Genomic DNA, 25,080 nt, shown 5'->3' with positions numbered 1-25,080 from the left:
CGTACTTAGGGATCACGAAAGGGTCGGGGAGTAGAGGGGACGAGGGCAGGGAAGATGAAGAAGATGGGAAATAGCAAAGGGCAGCTTCGGTGACACTGGCAGGCAGGGTCGGATTACGTTGGATGAGGGCCTGGGGCTCTTAAAATTGTTGTTTTTGGGGGGTGCGGAGCCCTCTTTGTCACTCCAATTCCTTCCCCCGACTATTTTACCACCTAGGCTTTCACGACCAATATTATTCATAATCAACGTTTTTGGGTTTAGATCGCGTTATTTATAAATGTGTCGTAACCCTCCACCACCCGACACGGCCAATCAGTTAACTATTTGTCTTTTGTCAACGTGACACTTTTTTACTGATTGGCCGTGTTGGGTGGTGGATCTAAACCCAAAAACGTTGATTATGAATATTTTACCACCACCCACACCCGACACCAAAGGCTCCGTACTAATTCATTTTATTTCAATTCTAGTTCATAAAATGTGATATACGATAAATGAAAGTTGTTAAAAGGAACTAAACTATTTAAAATTCGACACAGCTGGTTAGTGATACACACACGGTGATGTTATGGCTCTAATTTCCATGTTACTTAGAGGATTCGTCATTATGCTGCCGTATTTATAAAATTCCGCGGGCCTCTCAATATCTGAGGCCCCTGGGCATGAATTGGCCACCCTCCTGAGAGTTGAGAAGTTTGGCCAGTTCATGTCCAAGTGCGTTGCGACTCAAGTCCGTACGTACGTATGTTGTTTTCTGTACAGGTCAGCGTCGAGGTTATGCGTCAAACCCAAACACGTCCACGTAGTGTAACGTGTCGTACGCATCTTTTGAACGCTACAATGTGTAAACTGCACTTGGCGAGTGAAGAAATTGAATCTGAACACGGCAGTTCACAGTATTCTGTTTTGCACAAACGCTTGCATGGGATCTGATAGCACCAACTCACGCAGCACTTTGATTATATCGTGTTCTGTGGATTATTATAAGATGCACTTTTTCCCCCCTTCACTGTATATTAAAGCGATTGTTGCAAGTGTGTTTTAAAATCCAGCCAGGTGTGTGTGTGTGTGTGCTTGCGACGAAGTTTATGTAACGTTATTGACACCGGGCACAAGTTTCGGGGTACGTCTGTTCCGGAGCGTCTTACAATCTGAAACATACGGTGTAAATATGTATATAGAAATCTAATCAAATATAACAGTTGAGGTGGGTAATTAAGATGGTCTGGGGAACAAAATGCAGAGGTGGGCAGGTATGGAGGTGATGAGGTTCCACTCACCACCCCGAGATGTGCTGTATTATTAATCTCTTGGATTTTTCCTCACTTGATACAGTAAATTTAGCTGTGACGGTCCCACCTGATGACGGAGACTTGTGTTGCCTCCGAAACGTCGTGATTTATTATTTAATTTCTATAATTTTTATTTTTTATTTTTATTTTATACCTACGTGACTTTACCGAAAAAACCTAAGAGTATGAATCCTTGCAGTCACGAAAGCTTCAAATCTAGAATGTATTATTCCACCCTCTGTGTTTGCATGCCTCAGATGTTGTGTTTACTGAGCGTTAATGCCGACACTTAGCAACGAATGGGAGGGATTAGTCCCAGAAGGTCGGTGGGACTTGCTTTTTTTTCAAAAGAACACTTGAGGCATGCAAATTGAGTGCAATTCCGCCAGGCTTTAATTTTTGTTTATAAAAACGCTTGCGCTTCCTCGAAGCAATTTCATCGTAAACTTGTTGAACCGCCTGGCTTATTGGCACAAGACCCTGGTGAAAGGTGAGAGTCACAGATTGTCAATGTTTTGTCTTTTCCTTCTTTGCATGACAAGAAACTCAAAAGCACTACAACATATGCGAATACAAGCTATGTTCTATTAGATATTATTTTAGCACTGCTATCGATGACTCTACCGATTATCAGTTCAATTACTCGATGAATCAGATAACACAATCACCTCTTTTCCCATGCCTGCCACTGGACGGGAGGTGACGGGTGACGTCATCGGCACCATCGGGGGGTTTCCTGCCTTCACGAGGCAGGATGTGGGGGTGGCCATCATTTTTTAAGTGGCCCGAGAAATCGACCACAAATAAAGTAATTGATTTAAATATTTAGTCAACGCGTTGACTTAATCGACTAATCGTTCCAGCTCTAGTTGGGGCAATCCAGGGAAGATTGTGTGATTTGAGCTAATATTGTTGTTGGGTGTTCAACTCTTGTCTTATGCTCTATGTTAATATCAATGAGAAACGTTTTCCAGTTCTATACTAACGACGTTATCATAAGCTGCTCCAAACTCCTAAACCTGGTACATCTATATATATATCCTTACATTATACATCCAGTATAGCTGTAGCCTCACCAGCTGTATGAGCCCATTGTACGAAAAGCTAATAATCAACGGTCTCTTTTTCCATTGGCACATCTGCTCTGCACCAGAGCTGAGCGAAGCCAGTCCGGTGCGGTTGGGTCAGGTTGGGCCAGCTTTTTGCACCGCGGAAAATGAGCTGTGGCGCTGACGTCACACGCAACGAGCCGACACGTATGTCGATGCATGGTCGGGCGTGACCTGTGGCCAGATGTTAAATCCCTCGCCTGGTATACAGCAGATCGTGAGTTCAATTCCGAGCCCGACGCCTGATGTACGTTTGGAGGTTACGTGTCTCTCTCCCCGTGGTTGCGTGGATTTTCCTCCAGGTCCTCTGGTTTTTCCCTCCACGTTTAGAAACATGCGTTGAGTGTTCGGCTGCTATACATTTCCACGCGATAAAGCACTTTGTTGAGCTATCATCTGTGGCAAGGTCGCTACTGAAAAAAAAGCTATGTAGCTCAATGGGCCTCACCTGGTAAAATAAATATATAGTTTAATTTTAACTAGTTAATATTTTCGATGATGCGGTGACGCTGTGTCCTCACAGTGACATCAGAGCCAATGGACACATTAGTCCCACCCTGGCTCTGCTTGGCACCCCAGCCAGATGAAGGGCGTTTTGCGAGGCCGACGTATCGTGGTTCGGTTCTGGCTCGGTATGGCAAATAAGCCAGGGGGGGGAAAAAAATCACCCGTACCGTTATGGCCCCATGGTGGCTCGAGTCTGATGTTCCAGTGGAAAAAACTCGACTTGTGGCAGTGTGTGGTTAGTCAGCGCTTGCACGTAGATGACGAATCTGCTCGTTTAGTGTGAACGATGTCACGTTTTTCTTCCGCGTGAATTGGACATGCATGAGCTTCTTGCTTTGCGACTCCGGTGATGTCAGCATGGCTTCCTATCTTTGAAATTGAACCTGTTAAGCAGAGCACCTTGTTGTTTATACAGTGGAATCGGTGTGTAATTATATGTTTACATATACAGTAACATGCTGCATGACGTTTATTTTTGCAGTTTGGGGAAAGAGTATATTACATATATATCATAGGGGGACATTGAGGCAACATTTCAATTCTGCTTGGTCACAGGGCATGGTATATGAGAGATATATAAATGTATAGATATTGTACTCTGTTACGAACGAGAGTTCGGCTTTCATGGTTCTTATCCACTTCAGTATACTGCATGCATTGTTGCCAACCTATTCACGGAAGTGATCTCAGCTTGTAGCATTGTAAATAAAAACACTTGGCTTTTTAGAATTCGTAAAACCAGTTTTGTTTAAGTAGGGTAATAATTCACCCTCTACCACTCCCGCCCCTCTCCCCCCTCACTCGCGTAGCAAATTGATAAAATGTTCTTGATTGTAGTTGATGACTCGATCCATTTGAATGATCCGTGTTCACAATTGGATTCAAGAATCGATGCATTTTTTCCATCGCAGGGCATATGGAATCTCATTACCAGAGCCGACTGCGGGGGGACACGTGACCCAACCACACATACACCATATACAAACCGTAAATAAATTATTATTCTTACACGCGCGGTTTTACACGTGCGTCGTGACCACAAGAACCCATTTCAAGCTTCTCCATGGCCACTTTCATCTTCCACATCAAAAAAAACATTCAGCGCGTAAAACGCACCGACCGGTCAAAATTCGTATCCACGTCGAGCGCTGGATGACACGGTACCCTACTGCCCGGCAAACTCGCCGTCCCCCGTGGCCGAGAGCACTGGCGGCGGAGTTGCGCACGTCATCGTTATCCTGGGCACCGGCACGCCGGCGAACTCTCCCGGCTCGTGTAGAACCAACTCCCCGCGCACGCCTCGCGAAGGTCGCGCCGCCGCCGGCCCGCACCCCGCGGCCCCGTTAGCGTTCACGTCGGGGCTTGGGCACCCGCTCGGGAGACGGCCTCCGTTGCGGCAATTCCCGTCCTCCCTCGGGGACGCCTCGCCCGCGCTGGCGACGCTGCGAGCCACGCGAAGCGAGCACGGGCGGCGCGTCCCGCCGGGCTGCCGAGCGCCGCCGTGCGCCCGGCAAGCCGGCGTGGCGTCGTCGCGTTGGCGCCTGGAGGGGGAGCACGGGCTGCACTGCCCACGCTCCGTGAATGTGTGTCGGGGACGCTGCTCGGCGCCGCCCTCGACGCGCCCGCGCTGCCCTTCGGCCGCGCCGCCCCACCGTTTGGCCGAGCTTTTGTCGCCCTTCAAGGAATGGGCCTTCCAGTCGAAGGACTTCTTCAGGGAGGATTTGAGGGGCTTTTTCACGGAGCGCCTCGTACGCACGTCAGCTCCGCGCGTTGCCGTTCCTTCGTCCGTGTGTTCTGTAAGCGAGCCGTGGCTCCCCGTGGACTCCACTCGTGTTCCATTTGGCCTGGCTGCGTCGAGAGTGTCAAGGTCGGTGGAGGAGTTATGAGCAGGAATTGTGGCAGCGCTGTTCGTCAGGGGAGCTCTTCCCGAGGGCTCGTCATTGCTCGGACCTGACCTCGCTGATATTTTGCGTGCTGTCATCTTCCTGGGAATGCTGGGTGAAGTGCTGTTGACGTGCATGTGGAGGCACGCGTCGTGGTTACCTGATAAACATTTCGTCTTTTGACTGATGGTTTTCATTGCTATGGCTTGAAAACGGTCGCGAGCTTGCAAGGGTTTGCCATTGCCTTTGGTCAAGTCTAAAACAGTTTTTGACTTAAGCAGCGCCTCCCGTTCATTGCTCGAGCACGCGTCTCGTCCTCCAGTCCCCCGGCGGTCTTCGGAATGCGACAGACTCCGTGCTCGGAAAAATCCCGCCCTTTAAAAGGCAGAGAGAGCATTTCAACATTCTCAATTATAAACAGATGTGAAAGTAATGTAGTGTGTAACTAAAAAATGGTAAGGGCCTGCATTTGCTAATTTGATTTGCACATGTAAAGTATTGACCCCTAATCCCATGTTACGTACAATGCAATTGCTCTGCCCTGGGCTATGGGCCAAGTTGTCTGAATGTTGTTGCTTGAAACGGGAGCTAATTGCTCTCTTAAAGGGGGTTCGACACCAACCAAATGTATTAGTGATCACAACCATTCTGTAGCAGAACACCTTATCGGAGACGTTATCTCACAACGAGTAATGATGCAGCTCACAGATAATTTCTTGCTGGAGGCTGCACATGCTCCCATTGCATTGCAACAGCACTCTTCCATCCATGTGTGGTGGCAAAAAAAAGACAAACATCCGCCCGTGTACTCTTAGGTTTTTTCGGTAAAGTCATGTAGGGGAAAATAAATACATAATAAAAATTCATTATAAGAAATAATAGAAAACAAATAACAGAAATAAAATAATGAATCACGACGTTTCGGAGGCAACACAAGCTTCTGTCTTCAGGTGGAACTGTCACAGCACAATTTACTTGATACAGCAATCGTGCTGTGACGGTTCCACCTGAAGACGGAAACTTGTGTTGCCTCCGAAACGTCGTAATTTATTATATTTATTTTATTTTTTTTACCTACGTGACTTTACCGAAAAAACCTAAGAGTATGAATTCTTGCAGTCACGAAAGCTTCAAATCTAGAATCCCCCCGTGTAGTCTGAACAGGCTGTTGGGGCAAGTGCTGTTAGCGAGCCCCTATGAAGGCCGACAAGGCACGCGAGGGGGTGGATGACCAACACCACACCCGGTTGCCTTTGTCTCCCTCGTGGTGATGTTTACACACCACACCAAGTACTCGTTTATGGCTGGGTCGTTCTAGAGGAGGCCCACGACCGGTTAAAATAATCGTAACTGTTGTTGGCCACGAGCGGGAATTGAACTCAGGTCGCCGGGTTCGTAACGCAGCGCGCTAACTGCTGCGCTACCGCTCCCCACAGGTGGCAAAGATCCCCCGTGTAGCCTGTACCAGACTGTAGAGGCAAGTGCTGTTAGCGAGCACCTATGAAGGCTGGCACGGCACACGTGGGGGTGGGTAGCCAACACTACGCCCGGCCGCCTTTGGCACACACTTGTGAACAAGCACTTTGGGGGCAATGGTTGGCAGACCTGCGAAGCCTTGCAAATTAACTCCCAAATCTCTGGGCAGCAACGTGGCCAGGAGATGGCAGTGCAGCATGTGAGTTCATAAACCCATCTGTGCAGACCTTCTGAGTGTTAATCTCTCGTGCGGATAGCTTTTGACTCGGTATTGCGGTTTTCTGCCACATGGAAGAAGAAAAAAAAACATTGCCGGAAAGAAACTGGCCAAACATACGAATGAAGGTGTTGTCAAGCCACTGCTGGATAAGGGCTTTCCCATGCCGTTCGGATCGTGGGGAGGTTATATGACCATACTTTACCAAGCTGGCCAGTGTAGGTTGGTAAAGGTGGATAGCATAGACATCGGAGCACAGACGCATGAGTGTAACTATTTATTTTCCTGCACTGCCCTCTGCTGCCCACCACATAGCCCCAACAGTGGTCACCCATTGAAGCACTATCCAGGCTCAAGCCTACTCGGCTTCAGAGATCTAGCGAAATCAAACACATTCCGCACAGTGATGGATTTTGCTGCGCTGCCCTCTGCTCCCCTGAGCCTTGAATGTGTAATTGTTGTTTTAGATGACATTGATATGGGCTGTGCTGCGGACGTTGCTTGAGGGTGAGCCCTGAGCGCTGTGACAAATGTTGTTCTCATGTGCAGAGCGGGTGGGAGAGTGTTGCCCTCAACTCTGTGGACCAGAGGTTACTTGAAGGAATCTCAGAGGTAGCGATGCGAGATCCGCTTCTGTGGGCTGGCCTCTAACACCACGAAGGAGAGCGATGGGATTCTCAGTCTCACGATGTGACGTCAATTGCACAATCGGGATAGCGTTCGGGGCAAATTGACGAAAACATGTATATTTTTTAAAACAATGAACCCTGAATTCACCATGCACCATTACCTGCTGTAGGTTCCACAGGCCGATGTTTCCACTGGGACGGTGCTCGCAGCCGTAGCCCCATTGAGTGGCTCGATGGGAGGCAGCCGAACATGCGCGTGGACGCCTCTTCCGCTCACATGCAGACGCTGAGCCGTTCGCCTCGAGAAAATATGAAACATTCAAATTTTAATTCACTTAACACCGCCATTGTACGCGTGTCTGCTGCGCACTATAGTGGTATCGATCGTAATTAGACGATGGAATCAAAATTGCGTTTCATTGCATACGATCCATTTGTGGATGTCCCACTAAAATGATGAGGAAAAATTTTTGTAGGAAAAGTAACATTTTAATTCGAAGCTTCGACACGTCTCCCCCCCCGATCTCGATGCACATTTACATCTTGAAACTATCCTCTTGTCAGATATGGAGCCATTTCCACAATATTCACTCAATCGTTGGGGAAAAGAGGATCATTCGAAATCAATGGGCAATTTATAAACGGATCACTTTAAATATACCGTTGTAAATATTGTAATTATGTAACTGTGTTTTCCGCTTACCACTTTGCGTTGCTCAGCATTGTTGTTCCAGGATGCATTGTGGCCACCTCTTGTCGCTACTCCTTCTCCTCTCGGCTGTGTGGACGAGTGACCCAGCGCGGCTCTAAGCAATTAGCTCGCCGGAGGACCGTCAGGTCCAGCCCTCTTCGCTGCACGCTTCTAATTTGCACTGTATTCTTCTTGCACATGCTTTCTGCCCCAAGGGAGGCACACAAGGGAGGCGATTTTCGTCGCTGGCAACCAATCCAAATGATAAGCTCAATACCCTCTCCCATCCCTTGCCCTGGGTATCCCTTCCACTCCTCTGCCCTCTTCCCCAACAATCCACCTACCTAGGTGAGATCAGGTTTATGTGGAATGTGCCAGGGAGAGCATCAGACTTTACCCCCTGCTGTGTTTGTTCAGTCCCCTGACTCTTTGCTAGACCCCAACTCCTCCCTTCCCCCAAACAACTCCCCCCCCCCCCACGGTCACCCCCTGGGGAGCCAAGGCTTGCCACAAGTGACCTCCCGCGAGGAGCCACACACGCAGCCTCTTAGCGGTGCGGCTTACAGTCAGGTTTTGTTATGAAGAACTGCTGCCCGCTGTTTTTATTTAAAGGGCCAGGTTTGGCGTGGTTGTGTGGCACTTTACCGGCTTGTTATCGTTTGCCAGTGGACCGTGAGTTTCGACCACGTTCCAGACTAGCCGAGCGGAGCCGTGCGCAGGAGTCGGAGCGGTGGCGGAAATCGCGAAGGTCCATCGCCGCTGTACAATTGTTGTGAGCCAGTTGCCAGAACTGCCTTTCCTACAAGGACCAAACAAGTAACGAGGACGCTTACTTCAATGCAGAACGCAATGTTTATTGTCGGATCGGCGTCATCGGACTTCCCATGCGTTTTATTTGCTGTGCAGTAATTAAAAAAAAGCATTACAGATGTTAATTAAAAAAAGAAACCTGGTATTTGTTTTTACCGAGGCATAAATACCCACGTCGCATAAATATTCTATTACTTTGTAAACCCGATTGTTTTACATGTCTGGAAGGCACTCCTAAAAATAAAGTACTATACAATTGCAACGTGACTTTGCACTGCTTTATTTCTGCTGACATTAATTACACAACCATCAGGGGTTTGGTTAAGGCAAAATCAAACGTCGAGAGGCTTACAAGGAAACACACTCGTGTTTACAATACATTTAGCACTTTTTACAGCAAGCAAACACTCTGGCCTATTAAAGACGTTTCCAAAAATGTGCCATCAACTTCAGCTATTAAGTGCCTGTTGAGTTTGAGCAAAAAAGAGACATTATAACTGTTGTCAAGAGGTTAATTCAAGCAGTCTGTTCACAAGTAATTTCACAATGAACATCAAACATGGATTGTGGAATACAACAATGGCAAAATTCTTGAAGATGGTTTCAATGACTGCATATTGCCAGCTTTGACATATGGATCAGGAAACACGGATCGTGAATAAACAAACGTAAAAAAAAAAGTGCTCACTTGAAATTACTCTGGGTAATGCAAAGAAGAGTACATGGATCACGGAAAAAAATTCTAGAACAAATTCTGGAACAAATCTTATTGACTTAAAAACCATGTTGGCTTGGGCAGGATGCATCGCAAGAAGGGATAACCGCTGATGAACAAGGCTGGCGATGGATTGGCAGCCCGAGGAGAGAGCGTGCCCGAGGATAACCTCTGAGGAGATGGAGCCATGAGATTCGTTCATCTGCAGGAGTGCAGTGGATCGCGGCATCACGTAATACCCAAGAGATTGCGAATGTATGGGGGAAGGCCTTCGTTTAGCCATATTTTAAACCATAACGAACGATGAATTTACATGACTGCATAAACTGAAACAACAAATGATCTCAAACGTTGCACAACTTTGCATCCGCAGATCATCTGCCATGGTGAATCCACTGCTGGATTAAGACCTCCCAACAAAGCCTCTACAATCTTTCACAATCTGACAATGAATTAATCTCAAAATGACAGTGAAGCAAAATATACACTTTCAATATTTTGAAAGACTTTTTGTTTAGTGCACGTATGAATACAGTGTGAATATACAATAATTTAATGCATATTTACGCAGCTATTTAACGCAACGTGGTAACGCACACTCGTCAACGTGAGTGGGCGGCATTGTGGGAGGAGGTGTTCCGTCCCAAGCGGCTCAATTGGCTCTGCTGGTATTCTCGGCAGCCTGCAGCTCCTCGGGAGTCAAGATGCCGAGCTTGCGCAGGGCGTAGAGGAGCTGGTCACGTGCGTTGCCGATGAAGCGGTTCCTCAGGAATAGGGGCAGCCCGCCTCGCCCCCCGCGGAGGGTGTACAGAGGCACCCTCACCATCCCCAGCACCTGGAAGGCAATGCGCTTCCCTTTAATAATAAGTAAAGGAAAAAAGTACACCCTTGCATTCTAGATTTGAAGCTTTCGTGACTGCAAGGATTCATGCTCTTTGGTTTTTTCGGTAAAGTCACGTAGGTAAAAAAATCTAATAAAAGAAACGAAAACAACTAAATTAAATCACGACGTTTCGGGTGCAACACAAGCATCCTTCTTCAGGTGGGGACAACGTAGCGAAGGCCACCTGAAGAAGAACGCTTGTGTTGCGCCCGAAACGTCGTGATTTAATTTAGTTGTTTTCTTTTTTTTTACCTACGTGACTTTACCGAAAAAACCAAAGAGTACACCTTTGCAATTGCAGCGGGAGCAAATGTACCCATAGTACTTCCTCTGTGCGACTAAATCTTCTGGAATGTACGTGTCTAAGTCAGACCTGAGAAGCCAAGCTTAGTTACACCTGATTTGATGCTTGGATTGGGTGACCACCATGCACAACAGGTTATTATTATAGGCTGCAGCACTAAGTGGTGTTCCCCACATTCACGGTCCTGCATTGGCCAGCGTGGTGAAGTATGGTCAAATAAACCCTTACGACCCACAAGGTGCTGCAGAGACCCTCATTGTGCACTGCCTCGTCTCGCAACCTGGTAGCGAGCTGCATTCGATAGCCACTCCACTACTTTCTTGGATATCTTTTAATATGGAATCCCGAATAACCGAAGTTGTAATACATTGAATATACAAGTCCTCCAAATTCACACACACACACACACCAATGCTTTTTAATTAAACACATTGTCAGGATCCTGCATGGACTCACCCCCACCTATCTCACCCCTCTCTCATCTCAACATAATTATCTTAACATGCCTTCCACTCCAGCAACTAAGGCTGTCATTCAAACACCGTCAGTCAAAAACGCAAGTCAATCTTCTCTGCAGTCGTCTCGAATAGCAATCCCTTACTCGAAACATTTGCACTGCTGAGACCCTTCCTTCCCCTTTTCATATTACTGCATCTTCTGTGTGTAACTCTCTATTAAGTGTCTCCATGTTATCTACATTTCCAATCTGGCCCGTGCATTCTACCCCACATTCCCTGCTCTAAAAAAAAACACCCTTACCCCTTCTTCAAACTTCACACTCTCTAGGTCTCTCGAGAGATGACAGGAGATGACAGCACAGCAGCGGTTTACATCTAACTGTGCTTTGCTGCGACTGATATATACTGGTATGTGTGGATTTTCTCCAGGTAATCAAGTATCCTCCAACATGAAGGCAGTGTTCCATTCATGTTATTGTCCCAATGCAGGACCTTCCTGAATAAGAGTCGAAATACTCGGTGGGATTTCCCTGGATAAATAAGTAAAATAAGTACATACACATGTTGTCCTCCTAAATTTACAGCGGCGTGGAATGTGGTTACATTTAAAAACGTTACATATTTTTAAAAATAAAGTTTTTATTACATGTTTAATGAAGAGGCCAGTGAGACTGAGAGGTGTGTAGGCCATGTGGCAGTCAGGAACATACCTCTCCTCCATGATCCCGCGCCTGAACGGCGCTCACCTCCAAGGCCCGCAGCTCGGTCAGCGTGAGCTTACGAGCGTACAGGTGGTTGACGATGGGCCGCGGGTGCTGGCACACGTGCGAACACAGGTAGTCTGCCTCCGTGAGCTGCACGGTGCAGCCCACCTCCTCCTGCAGCTCACGGTTGAGGCCGTCCTCCAGGCATGCCTCCCCTGGGTCCAAGAAGCCGCCGGGGAAGCCCAGCGTCCCGTCAAAGCGCATCTGCATCTGGAGTTATAATCGTAAAACGTGGTAATTAAGACTACGATGTGGTGCGGTGTGTACGAGCGGGGCCCTCTAAAGTGCCGGTGTCATGGCTTAAACTGCAAAATAGCAGATGGGGAGAGGGCCAGGGAGAGGAAATAATACATTGGGGACAGGTTATTAGATCGAAATAAACTCACATTTAATTTACCTAGCTCCTCCACAGACACATAACTTGGATAATCACAGACTCTTAAATGCTCAGTAATTTAATTGCACGTGAGTTGCTGTGGGTGTAGAGCTATGCTTTAATTGCTCTGACTAAAAGGCAAAGTAAAACAAAGACGCTGTTCATAAGAACTGACCTGGCCTCATTCATTACGGGTGACTGATGAATGGGTCTTGCCAATGAAAGGTAGCCCTGCTTGACACATCAGTATATTGTCCATGAGGAGACCTGGCTCACAATGCGTGGCCCATGGCCATGTGTCAGGCATCAAAGTGGTAATAGATGCATCTCCCATGAAGGGTGGCAACATGGTTGGGTTTTACCAATTGAAAAAGGCTGCATGTCAGCCATCAATATGGCCCTGCCTGGTTCATTAAGTAACATTGGGACCATTAGAGTCAATCCTTTGCCAACTTTGCCCATGACGTTTTCTATGGCTATGTATGACCCATTATAGGAGCCAAATTACATTGACGATAATTTAACAAATAATTCATTTATTCTGGCCATGTTTCACAAATAAGATATTCTACAGCCAGATTTCACCAAAATGAGGTGTTCCATGGCTAAATCCGTCCATGATATGGGCCCCAATGGTCAGACATTACCCAAAAGCATTTCCCAATGACTGCATAAACTGAAACAACAAATTATCTCAAACAAACGTTGCACAACTTTGCATCCGTAGATCATCTGCCATGGTGAATCCACTACTGGATGAAGACCTCCCAACAAAGCTTCTACCATCTTTCACAATCTGATAATAAATTAATCTCAAAATGACAGTGAAGCAAAATATACACTTAGCAATATTTTTGAAGACGTTTTGTTTAGTGAACGTATGAATACAGTGTGAATATACAATAATTTAATGCATATTTACGCAGTTATTTAACGCAACGTGTTAACGCTCATACAAAATGTATGAGCGTTAATACGTTTTGAGAAAGGTCATAAGCAACTGGAAAAAAAAAGAATTGATTTAAGGGAATTTCAAAGTGGAGCATGGGGAAAGAAGCAGGAATAGATGTAACCAGATATTGTTACCCACAGCATGGTAGGTGAATACAAGTCTGGGTAGTTTGAGTCCTGAAACATGGGCGGCAGAATCAGCAAGTGACATTCATGGAACAGAAACCATGGTAGTAGCGATAGAGTGATAACTTAACTGCCCATTTCATCATGGGACCTCCTTTGCCAGTACCAAAATATGAGAATAGGTTTTTCCTCTTTTTTTCTGGCAACAAAACAGGTGTTGAGATGTTAAAATACCAAACTGAAACCTTTTACAAGGAATCATGTCTGCTTTAACCACAATACTTGTGGTCAGAATGCAAACAAAAAAACACTGTGATAATATATGCAGTCTTTGAAACTGATTGGTCCACACCAGAGACAGCTTTCTTTTGAGCCTAGTCTCATAACGGTGTTAGACCAGAGGACACCAAAAGGCGTACAGCGGTTGTTCTGATAATGAAATATAATTATGGCCTTTGGTAATATTAAATACATGTATTGTGATTGCAAATAACGTGAATAACATGGTGCATATCTACCGCCATCTGCTGGTTCAAAGTGGAATGTTTGTGCACGACGATTTCAGAACTTTTGTCTTTCCCAGAAGCACCATTTAACAAACCACTCCACACAAGGCTTCATTTTCATCGGTGGCATTTTCCCGAGACCCCCTAAACCCCAAACCCCCCGTATCCCGACCCTCTCAACAGCAGGGGACGCACGTTAGACCATCGATTATCTGGCGGAAGGGGATGCCGGGTTTTCAAAAACGCCAGATAATCACTAAATCATCATTATTTAAAATAACTTGTTTGCACATTCTTGCGTATAACATTGTGTTGTAGATGTTGTGTATGGTGTTTTTTTTGAACGTTTTAACTGTGTTAACTATGTCAAATTGGCATAAGCTATACATCCAAATAGACATCATGGGACCTCCATTGCCAGTACGGCTTTCTTTGGAACCGAGTCTCAAAAGATGTTAGACCAGAGACCAGATGAATCTGGTCACCTTTTGGCATCCTCTGGTCTAACACCGTTTCAGACTAGGCTCCAAAGAAAGCCGTCTCTGGTGTGGACCAATCAGTTTCAAAGACAATGCATATATTATCAGAGTATGTTTTTTGTTTGCATTCTGACCACAAGTATTGTGGTTAATGCAGACAGGATTCCTTGTAAAAGGTTTCAGTTTGGTGTTTCAACATCTCAACACCTGTTTTGTTGCCAGAAAAAAGGGGAAAACCTATTATCATAACTGCCCATTGTTACGACTGTGCCCTGAGTTCAGACCTTGCTCACGAATGTGACCACAAATCCATGAATGTGTCAGTGGCCATGAACATCGCCCTTGGAACATACAAGTGTTCAAATTGTCATGAAAAGTGTCCCCATGGCCGTGCCTCGCCATTAAAGTGTCCCCCATTGCCAGGGGTCGGCAACCAAAATAACAAAAAGGTTTTTTTTCTAATCCGGTAAAATCAATACATTTCCAGAACCGCCATGCATGTGAATAGTCTTTCATAAACAACATCACGAAGCTGTCTTTAGAGAGCTTCAGGTTGCCGACTCCTGCCCGTGGCCCTGCCTCGCCATGAAAGTGTCCCCGTGGACCACGAGTGCCGCGTGTTTATACTGCACGTGTCCTCGTGTCCATGGAAGTGGTGGGTGGCCACGAGATTGGCCCGTGTTCTCATGAGCCACAACAAGTGTCGCCGCGGCCATGGGAGTGCCCCTGTTTCAGTTTCATGTATTAGGTATAACCCTGTACATAACAAAAGGCTCAGTCCCTTTTACACGCACCTTTACAACATCCGCACCTAGTTTACACAACAAAGGCTCATTCCTAACAGCGTGCTTCAGCCGCACCGAACCTCACAATAATAATATTCAGGGCCTACCTTGTCTCCTCCCACCCTCAACCAGTATATATACAAGGACTGTTTTCTTGGAATTTCTCTTGATACAGCTTTTGTGCTGTGACGGTTCCACCTGAAGACGGAAGCTTGTGTTGCCTCCGAAACGTCGTGATTTTTATTTTACTTTTATTAATTTACATTTTTTACCTACGTGACTTTACCGAAAAAAACCCTAAGAATATGAATCCTTGCAGTCACGAAAGCTTCAAATCTAGAAATAACCCTGTGAGCCATGCGGCTCTTGACTCGGGTGCAACCACGACAAACTAAAACATGAACAAGAAACAGCTTAAAGGGACTACACGCCGCAGAGAAATCCAGGAAAAAATAGCAAAGTCTTCCAGAAAAAAACACCGTATTTCAACGCTGTGTGCAAAAATCCCAGTAGGATGCAAGTCAAACAACAACCAAAAGACAATTTAGATTAAGGTTATCAGGCTAACTCTGTACTTAAACAAACATGGCTAAACCAAAACGTTTTCAAAATAAAGCTATAAAAACAATGTAACAGTCATCATAAAAAGATGGACAGATTTGAAATCGCTATATCTTTCAAATTGGGTCCAACTTTTTGAAACACCCTTTACATAACATGTAACGACCAAACTTTGCAGCCATTGCTGGCTGCATGAGTCACCCCATAACAGCAGGAGCATCAGTAGCAGTATCAACATTTTTGGCCATGGAAGTGTTACCATGAGGTTGGCCCACGGCCATGCCAGTGGGCCCCCCGTGGCTTCTCACCAGCACGGCGTAGCGCAAGGGGATGCGGCTGAAGAGCATCTCGTCGCTGGGCGCGTAGAGCATGGCATGGGACGCGTGTTTGAAGCCACGCAGGCCTAACGCATGGGCCCTCTCCACACGCCTGTAGCGAGCCTTCTCAGCCATGGCCACGCTCAGCGGCCCCAACACCCATCGCAACACCATGGTTTAAACCAAGGTGAGCCTTTGAGTCATTCCACTCCTTCCTTCCTTCGATCCTTCAACGTGTCGCGTTCATTCAATCCATTCGCAACGTTCCTCGAGTGAATATTTTTTAGCGCCCAGTGCTCGCTCCAACACGCGCGTACGACGATTCGATTCGTGCGGTTGGAATCGATGGAATCGATCCGACCAATTGGAAACTCGCTGCTTCGGCGTGGGATAAAGTGAAACGGATTTAGTTCTAGATTTGAAGCTTTCGTGACTGCAAGGATGGTTGTTGTACCCTGTAGTTTTATCTTGGTCGATTCATTCCGGTGGACGGAGAGGAGGAATCGTGATGTTTAGGAATGATTCCGTGACTAAGGAAGCTGTGAGTTTCAGTTCGCATCATAGACCACGGGATACAGCTTTAATTATTAAGTGGGTATGGGCCAATGGTGTAATCGGGAATGAGAATATGTATTTCTACCGTAGGAATCCGATGAGCTGTAAAGCTCTTTTCACAGATGTCCAGTAGTAATCCCAGCAGTGACCAGCTGAACCAAAACGTCAAGCGGCCCGCAACAAGCAGCATTATCAGATAATTGGTTCTTTACCCTTCTATCTGGCAACAAAACTGACACCTTTTTTTTTTGTTGCCAGATAGAAGGGTAAAGAACCAATTATCATATTTTTACTAGCAAATGAGGTTCCCATAGAGCATTATCAGAGTTGAATTGAGCAAGGTTGGGAGATGAGACCATGGGAGGTGGAAATTCCCAAGTTGAGCAGTGCAAGGGAATAGAGTAGGTGTTTGTGACCTGCAGTGTGGTGAGTTAGGGGCCGTCCATAAATGACGTCACGCACCTAGGGGGGGGGAGGGTCAGACATTTGTGACGATGTGTGACGAGGGGGGGTTTGAGAAATGTGACGTCATATCAAATTACGTAACTTTAAATAAATATAGACAACACGTTCTACTTAATTAAATAGACTTTTTTAAATAAATGTTTTCTCCTACAACATCAGAGTGCAGCGCCACATTAAATACGCGCTACAATGACAATAGTTTAAAGCGATTTGAAGCATGTTCAAATTTTTTTTGGGGGCGGGGGGCAGAGCTTTGTGACGTCTTATTTGAGGGGGGGTCTGACTTTTTGTGACGCCGTGTGACGAGGGGGGGGGGGGTCAAAAATCGTCCAAGATCGCGTGACGTCATTTATGGACGCCCCCTTAGTTGGTGAGTAAGTGTGCTGTTGTGACCGGCAGTGTGGTGCTGGTTGCACACATCATGGATGAGATGAAACAGTCGGTTTGGAAGACCGAGTCCTCAACATGGGTGGAGACAACACATTCCTGCGGAGGGAGCTGGTAGGAGCGTTGGGTTGCTCGGTCAATGGCCAGGGTCAACGGCGGCGTGGTGTATTCCGCAAATATTCCCGACTGTGAGGGCGGGGACAAGCCGGCGTGAGTAGGTTAAACGTTGAGTTTTACAAGGGCACCACGGGGTGACCAACCCCTCCCCACCCAGCCCCATAGTTCCCATGATCACTGTTCCATTGCTTTTATGGCTTTATTTAGGTGATTTCGAAAACTTTTTTGGTTTGTCCATGTTTGTTTGTTGTAGTACGGAGTTAGAATGATGGCTTTAATCTAAGTTGTCTTGTGGTTGTTGTTGTTGTTGTTTGACTTGCATCCCACTGGGATTTTTGCACAGAGCGTTGGTGTATGGTGCTATTTTCTGGAATATTTTTTTGATGTTTTTTCCTGGATTTTTCTGTTTGCACATAGTCAATTCTTGTTCATGTTTTTTGTTTGTTGCGATTGCACCCGATTCAAGAGCCGAATTGTTCATAGGGCTATACCAAATACATGAAACTGAAAACTGAAATTAAAAAAAGTAGTACACAAGTTTGCACCCATAACGAAACACGTGTCAGAATCATACATCACCACCAAGTACAACATAAGAAAAACGCAACCAACGGATGTAATCCCATATCAGGCACAGTAATATGTATAGCAACGACACTAATATAATTTTTTGAACACACACGTGAGTGATAACACAGTCTGAAACAGCAAATTGATTATAATGTATTATAATATAATTTATTATGATACTTTATTATAATAAGTAATTTATTATAATTCATTATATAAAATATAAATTATAATAAATTTATTATAATAAGTTAAAATAAATGTGCTTTAATAAATTATATAAAATATGCTTCATAATTACTCGAGCCAAGGTGACAACAGCAGACGATTTCGCAACACGCATAAACATCGATTTCGCAACACACTCGCTCGATTTCATAGCGCGCATACGCATACAGCGCGGCGCTCATTGGACGAGGAGCGGCGCCGCTTATCCGCACTGGGAAATGTGAAGCGGGGCTTCCGGTCTGCCACGTCCATTCCCGGCTCATCCGGATTCTGCTCCCAACTCGCAGCTCTGTACCGGCGATTCTTTTTTAATTTAAACTCATCAACGTGATTCTTTTAATTGCTCTTCGTGCGCCGCCTCGCATCGTCATGGTACGTTGTTGTTTTTTTGTTTGTTACATTTGTGTTTAAAATCGGTGCAGGCTTTTACGAGATTGCCTGAGCGACCGGGAGGCTTATTGAGTGTGCAGGCCTCGCCTGACAGCGTCTCGCACTGAGACACGTGGAATAATATCCATTAATAATACAATTAATGCTTTAACTAAGTTGCAAGTGTTTACTCGCTCGGGTAAGCGTGGTGAGATGCTCTAATGTATGCTGTACAGCGCTCGGGTATCATGCGGAACGATCATTTTTTTCCCGTGACAATTTAGTCCGTGCGTTTTATCGACCATCGAGTGTGATGTGAAGCGGCTGCCTTGTGAGTGTGAGCAGTGCGTTATTAAAAGGCAGCCGCACCACCTTGTCAGATTTTTACTCGCTTTAAGGTATACCGTTTGTATGAAGTATAGAAAACACTTGTTTTATAGATGTAATAAGGCATTGCATGATTACAGTAAATATTAATAGTGAAGTGCTGTCACAGAATGCTGAATATATTCATGAATGCAACGTGTACAGTATAGGTCAATAATGTGTAAACAAAGTCGTTGGTTTTCTCTGGTTTCTTCCATTTGCCAATCACTAATGAATGGAATTGGCACAAACATCCCTATGCAGGACACGTATTTAAATGTAGATCAATTGTATCTTCTATAAATAAAATCATATTACATATGTTATTCTTGCAGTCTTCTATACTGCGATTGTGTGAACTTAAGTTTCGCAAGACCCGTTTGCCCAGTTTTAACTGTGCTTGATAACTTTTGAATCATTATTTCACTGAAATTAAGTCAGACCTGTTCGAGAGAGGGGACAGAATTCCATGTGGGGTGGTGAGGCGAGATAGGGTGTGGTTTTCAACACGTACACGAAAGCTGTAATCTGCTCATTGAATACTCACCGACATTAATGATTTTTTTTTCAATTTCAGGTTTCTGTAATAAATACCGTTGATACTTCTCACGAGGACATGATTGTGAGTAGCAGTGGTTGTCTAATGGCATCTTTGGTGTGTCTGCGCCATTGGCAGCTGTCGTATAATCATAACCGAACTGTTTTGTACCTGCACGCACACATTGTTATAAAAAAATGTTGGTGAGTTTAGTGTACGGTGGATTGTGTTAGCTCTTTTTGTCCCCTGTCAGCATGACGCCCAGATGGATTACTATGGTACCCGCCTTGCCACTTGCTCTTCCGACCGATCGGTCAAAATCTTCGACATCAAGAATGGAGGGCAAATCCTCGCTGCCGATCTCAGGGGGTAAGCACTTGAACAATCTCCAAAAACATTTTCCATGTTTTCTCATTCCTTCTAAGTGTTGTGGTGCACAACTTTAATCCAGCACTTTTGAGGCACAGCGAATCACACATTTGTGAAACTGCCAAACCCTCTGGGCTGCAAAGTGGGCAGATGTGAATATATGGAGACTTTTAAACAGTAGTTGATATCCTCGTCCATGCTTTCATAACATCCCGACAACTATTATGATATTCCCCACTACAGCTTCCCCAAATTTCGAACTAAAAATTCCAGATGATCCAGAATTCTTGTGCCCACACCCATAAACGAGGCCAAATCAAGATCCCTCCACTGACTCCCAATTTAATTCTGGATCAATTTCACTTGAGAAGGCTCCATGTTTCCCCCTCTTCTTTAACCTCACTCTATCCCAGAGGTCGCAAACGGGTTTTGATTCCTTACCCGTACCCGTACCCGGCCGCACCAGGGTCGCAAACGGGTACCCGTACCCGGCCGTACCCGTACCCTACCCGTACCCGGCCGGGTACGGGTAGGGTACGGGTATCGGGTACCTGATTGCGACCTCTGGGATGAAGCCATGTTGCAGGCGCGGGTGGGTTGCTTCTAGGAACTTGAATTGTGAGAAGAGACAAGTCGTTGAGAAATGTGACAAACAGTTACTCACCAGTGACTCACGGTCTACCCGTACCCGGCCGCACCAGGGTCGCAAACGGGTACCCGTACCCGGCCGGGTACGGATAGCCGGGTATCGGGTAGGGTACGGGTATCGGGTAGGGTACGGGTACGGGTATCGGGTACCCGGTTGCGACCTCTGCTGTATCCACCTCCCCTGCCGTGCACCCTCCACTGCAGTAACTTAGGTTGTCTTTAGAAGACCCCAGTCAACCTTCATTTAATTAGAGGTCTCAAGACCCTCTGCCTGGAACTCTCTTCTCCCACATGCATGCTACTGACTGTCTAACCATATCCAAGTCTATCCACAAAAGCTTATTTATTTCTTCCTCGTCCTATGACAGACTAGAAAATTAATATGCTCACTGTTTTTGCTTCACTATAAAATTAATGTGACCACTGTTTTTGTAGAGCAGCTTGATATTTGATCACATTTAGACACTATAAATCTAAATTGTATTGTATAGGATAGCTTCTTTGTTTTTCATGGGACACTTCAGTTTACTCATGAAATACCCCTTTAAAAGAGCCAAATGTTCCGATTCAGAATCTTTCCGAAGAATAGTATTGAGACTCAAAGTGGCTTTCCTGGGTAAAAAATAGCTCATTGTATTCATGTTGATTTTATTGCACCTCTGTGGTTTTGTTTCTGCAGACATGAGGGTCCGGTGTGGCAGGTGGCGTGGTCACACCCTATGTTTGGGAGCGTGCTGGCCTCGTGTTCATACGATCGCAAAGTAATTGTGTGGCGAGAGGAAAATGGGAAATGGGATAAACTGCACGAGTATGCCGGGCACGACTCCTCTGGTAATTCCACCACTGCCATATGCCACCGCCACCCACACTTAACCATAATCATACGACAGACAGTACAGATGAGAACGATGGTGTCATAGTATCATTGAGACGGTATAAAGGATGTAGTACAGATGACCGTAAATATGATACTACATATTAAAAACAACTTGTCATATGCTGTCCTTCGTGTTAGGCATGGCTATATGGCTTATATGGCTATGCTAAAAACCTTCCACTGGCTTCTCATCAAATCAAGAATATAGTACAAAACCAATCTCCTGTGTACCACCTGAGGTCTAATTCAAGGTTTTGAAGTATAACAAGATGGTAATTGGTTTTTTACCCTTTTATCTGGCAATAAAACTGATTCCAAAAGGTGCCTTTTGGCATCATCTGGTCCAAGACCATGTGATACTAGGCTCTAAGAAAAGCTGTCTCGGGTGTGGACCAATCAATTTCAAGGACAGTGCATACATTTTCAGAGTTGTGTTTTTTGTTTACATTCCGACCGCAGGTATTGTGGTAAATGCAAACATGACTCCTTGTAAAAATGGTGTCAGTTTTGTTGTCAGATAAAAGGGAAAAAAACAATTATCATATTTTGCTACTGGCAAAGGAGGTTCCAATGGTATAACAAGATGCTTTTAAATAATATGGAGTGGTATCTTTGTCTTCCACTTTCAGTGAACTCTGTATCGTGGGCTCCCCATGAGTTCGGTCTGGTTCTGGCCTGTGGCAGTTCCGATGGGTGCATCTCAGTGCTGTCATGCCAGGCTGATGGTACCTGGGAGGCCAAGAAAGTTAGCAATGCTCACACAGTAAGTCACATTTACTTCATGTAAAGATATGTGCACCTGACAAGTGTTCTTATATTCTGTTGTTTGTTTAAAAAAACATTGCTTTAAAACAATTTATGTTGAACTTCTTTTGCCCCCGTGCTCATATTCTGTCATTAAATTACAACAAAATTCCACTGTGATTGTAGATTGGGTGCAATGCTGTCAGCTGGGCTCCTGCAGTCATTCCTGGGAGCTTATTGGATCAGCCTTCTGGCCAAAAACCTGCGCTTACTCGTCGATTCGTATCGGGGGGCTGCGACAATCTCATAAAGATCTGGAAGTAAGTTTTCCATGAGGTTTTCCCAGCGTGTGACTCAATAATCGAGTGATGCCTCTTCGGCAGAGATATCTTGCAATGACGGAATTGTTCTGTCTGTGTTGATTTGTTCAGAGAGGAGGATGGCCAGTGGCAGGAGGAACAGAAGCTGGAGGCACACAGCGATTGGGTGCGTGATGTCGCGTGGGCGCCCTCTATCGGTCTCCCTGTCAGCACAATCGCCAGCTGCTCACAGGTGATGTCCAGTTCTTCGTAGCTTGCAATGAATCAGTTATGCATTCTCTATATATGCTTTAATTTCTCAAAGCACACATGCACTGGTAATTGTGTACACACACGAAGCAAATGTATATCACTATCTTTGTCATTGACACTGCCATACAAAAGGTGAATGTTTTGGACACTGGCTCTGATGAATGTGGTGAGTTTTTTTACATATGCTCAAAAGTATGGTCACCAGAATGACAGTAATTTTTAAAACAAGGTTTCCATGAAACAAATGAGCATGTTGTTGAATTTCCTCCAATGCACTCTACTGCATACAGGATGGTCGCGTTTTCATCTGGACGTGTGACGATTTGTCCGAGAGCTCTTGGGCACCCAAGCTCCTCCACAAGTTCAATGATGTTGTGTGGCATGTTAGCTGGTCCATCACTGGCAATATCCTGGCTGTTTCTGGTGGAGATAACAAGGTGAATTTGCAGCATGTGGTTTAAAACACCTACAGCATGATTTGTATTGTTTTGTTCTATTACACTACAATAGCTGATGCTTGCTTGGTTTTAGAGTAGTAGCATTACTGCATAGTTAACTCTTGCATAACTTGGATGAAAGCGCATTACAAGCAATTCGTATGTGTTATTTGATAAATCAAAGCAGATACTAAACCACATGTAATTATATTACTTAGATATGTAACCAGACATAATTTAACATGCTAGCAGAGATTGTTAGCATATCAGACTAAATTATATCTTCTGGCATTTTTGTCCGCACTGTCTTGCAGCACTAAATTCAACTGTGTGAATGTGATGTGCCAAATTTGCAGGTGAGCCTGTGGAAGGAGTCTGTGGACGGCCAGTGGGTGTGCGTGAGTGACGTCAACAAAGGACAGGGAGTTGCTCCGGGTGTAGGGGATGCCCACCAGACGGAACAGTGAATGCTTGACCATCAAGGCCCACACCAACTTTCACGTGTTCTTCACTCCCTCCATCCCTCCGCCACTTGTGGTCCCGCAGACCAAATGACGCCTCAGCCAAGTCACTCCAGCAGGAGACGCCTAGTGCATGGCCCTGCCCGGGCCTGTAGCAACACAACAGTGGGATTTTTTAAGGAAATGTTTGCTCAAATGTCAGATGAATAAACATAATTAAGCACTCGCACAACATCCAGGCATACTTTTGATCGGCTTACGTGGTGTTTTCCTCCACTTATGAACAAAGTGTCTAGACATGTACGGCTTTTTTCTAGCATCTAAATGTTGGATATGAATTGTTTATGGGAGGCATTAATGCATGAAATCAATGGCTGAAAGTATTGATTATGCATAAGGAAAAAACGGCTTTTAAATATTTTTGAAATTGAAAGGTTTGCATTGCATTCATGGAGAGAAATTGTTATGTAAACAAGGTGGTACTATGGGTTGTTTAAGGCATTTTTACGGCTGTCCTTCATGAAAATGACATTAATTGGTAGGAATGAGGACGTTTACAAACTTTTCTTTATACGATGCTCATACTTGTGTTTGGCTGCACAAAATCTGGGCATAGTGGATTGTTTGAAGAGAGTCCATTCAGCTGCATTGTATGCAAGTTATGTATTTGGACAACTTGAGCCAAAAGAAAACTTTCCTGTGGCTCAGACTTGAGACGAACTCAAACTAAACATTGGAAAAGTATTCGTGCAGAAACATCTTGGTCTTTTTGATTCGAAGGTTAATAACGTGTAGACATAGTCCATTATTTTCTGGCTTTTTATGTGCTCACTGCATTACTGTAATGCTAACTTTGTGGAACAAACTTCCATTCAGTTGATGAGCATTCATACTGTATATAATTCTAATAAATGTTTAAAACATGTTCCTGTGTTGATTGTGTTTTGCTCTTTGTATGCATGGGGAAAACAATGGGCAAATCTAAATACAGAAACGTGGAGTCATGGCATTTCTGCAATTGCCCTTGAGCACTGAGTTATGCTAGAAGCCATAAACATGTAGCATACATGCAAAATAGTTTTTGAATAGTGATGTTATTGTATTAGAACATCTGTCGAGTATGACCTGATTTATAAATATTGTAAAAAAGCCATACTCGTTAAAAATTCAGTGTACTTGAGATGGTTGGCTATTTTCTTTAATGTAATGCTTAACCACTAGCAATTTTATAAATTTTCACAATTCGTCATGATTCAAGAATAGATTCCTGTTTTTACTAAATGTTTTAATACCTGTGTAAAGTTTTGTTTGCTCCAGGAGCCAAAGTATTTCAATATCATTGGTATGCATTACAATCGATACAGGCAACTGGGAGAAGAAAATAAAACCGCATTGCATAGCGTGCCTTGATACGGATTGGGGTGGCAACGTTGTAATCCAAGCTTTTAGAGGAAACCATGCAGAGGAGACTCCGGCGAAAATCGAAAGCCTCTGACAAACATGCAATGCAAGGCAAGTTTAAAAAAAAAATCAAGATA

At 44.9% G+C, this 25,080-nt stretch overlaps 3 protein-coding genes across 3 annotated transcripts; 1 reads left to right on the top strand and 2 right to left on the bottom strand.

Moving 5' to 3' along the window:
- Positions 1-3,362: 3,362 nt before the first annotated feature.
- LOC144730100 (uncharacterized) lies at positions 3,363-8,257 on the bottom strand. The gene is made up of 3 exons (XM_078610658.1): positions 7,817-8,257; positions 7,275-7,412; positions 3,363-5,166 (listed from the first exon to the last, which is right to left on the bottom strand). The coding sequence occupies exons 1-3, from the start codon at positions 7,852-7,854 to the stop codon at positions 4,074-4,076; spliced, it is 1,269 nt and encodes a 422-aa protein (XP_078466784.1). The 5' UTR covers positions 7,855-8,257; the 3' UTR covers positions 3,363-4,073.
- A 380-nt stretch (positions 8,258-8,637) lies between these two features.
- Positions 8,638-16,206, bottom strand: LOC144730101 (U8 snoRNA-decapping enzyme-like). The gene is made up of 3 exons (XM_078610659.1): positions 15,831-16,206; positions 11,685-11,948; positions 8,638-10,164 (listed from the first exon to the last, which is right to left on the bottom strand). The coding sequence occupies exons 1-3, from the start codon at positions 16,011-16,013 to the stop codon at positions 9,982-9,984; spliced, it is 630 nt and encodes a 209-aa protein (XP_078466785.1). The 5' UTR covers positions 16,014-16,206; the 3' UTR covers positions 8,638-9,981.
- Positions 16,207-18,371: 2,165 nt separating this feature from the next.
- SEC13 (SEC13 homolog, nuclear pore and COPII component) lies at positions 18,372-24,467 on the top strand. The gene is made up of 9 exons (XM_078610657.1): positions 18,372-18,533; positions 19,474-19,518; positions 19,688-19,803; positions 21,131-21,282; positions 21,958-22,091; positions 22,259-22,392; positions 22,504-22,624; positions 22,935-23,081; positions 23,438-24,467. The coding sequence occupies exons 1-9, from the start codon at positions 18,531-18,533 to the stop codon at positions 23,546-23,548; spliced, it is 963 nt and encodes a 320-aa protein (XP_078466783.1). The 5' UTR covers positions 18,372-18,530; the 3' UTR covers positions 23,549-24,467.
- The last annotated feature ends 613 nt before the right edge of the window (positions 24,468-25,080 follow it).

Source organism: Lampetra planeri, chromosome 34 (assembly GCF_965212315.1).
Source record: "Lampetra planeri chromosome 34, kcLamPlan1.2.h2, whole genome shotgun sequence".
Taxonomy (NCBI): domain Eukaryota; kingdom Metazoa; phylum Chordata; class Hyperoartia; order Petromyzontiformes; family Petromyzontidae; genus Lampetra; species Lampetra planeri.
Note: the sequence above shows the minus strand (reverse complement) of the source record. Positions and strands in the feature narration are given on the sequence as shown.

What these genes read in the sequence shown, in the direction of transcription:
- SEC13 (XM_078610657.1), top strand. An exon ending in CTCGCTGCCGATCTCAGGGG is followed by an intron (nt 19,804 to 21,130) that starts GTAAGCACTTGA and finishes TTGTTTCTGCAG; the next exon opens with ACATGAGGGTCCGGTGTGGC. An exon ending in AAGTTAGCAATGCTCACACA is followed by an intron (nt 22,092 to 22,258) that starts GTAAGTCACATT and finishes CTGTGATTGTAG; the next exon opens with ATTGGGTGCAATGCTGTCAG.
- LOC144730101 (XM_078610659.1), bottom strand. Translation starts at nt 16,013, where the DNA reads ATGGTGTTGCGATGGGTGTTGGGGCCGCTGAGCGTGGCCATGGCTGAG. An exon ending in CCTTGCGCTACGCCGTGCTG is followed by an intron (nt 11,949 to 15,830) that starts GTGAGAAGCCAC and finishes TTATAACTCCAG; the next exon opens with ATGCAGATGCGCTTTGACGG. An exon ending in CGCGGGATCATGGAGGAGAG is followed by an intron (nt 10,165 to 11,684) that starts GTATGTTCCTGA and finishes ATTGCCTTCCAG; the next exon opens with GTGCTGGGGATGGTGAGGGT.
- LOC144730100 (XM_078610658.1), bottom strand. Translation starts at nt 7,854, where the DNA reads ATGCATCCTGGAACAACAATGCTGAGCAACGCAAAGTG. An exon ending in ATGCTGAGCAACGCAAAGTG is followed by an intron (nt 7,413 to 7,816) that starts GTAAGCGGAAAA and finishes TATTTTCTCGAG; the next exon opens with GCGAACGGCTCAGCGTCTGC. An exon ending in GCCTGTGGAACCTACAGCAG is followed by an intron (nt 5,167 to 7,274) that starts GTAATGGTGCAT and finishes TGCCTTTTAAAG; the next exon opens with GGCGGGATTTTTCCGAGCAC.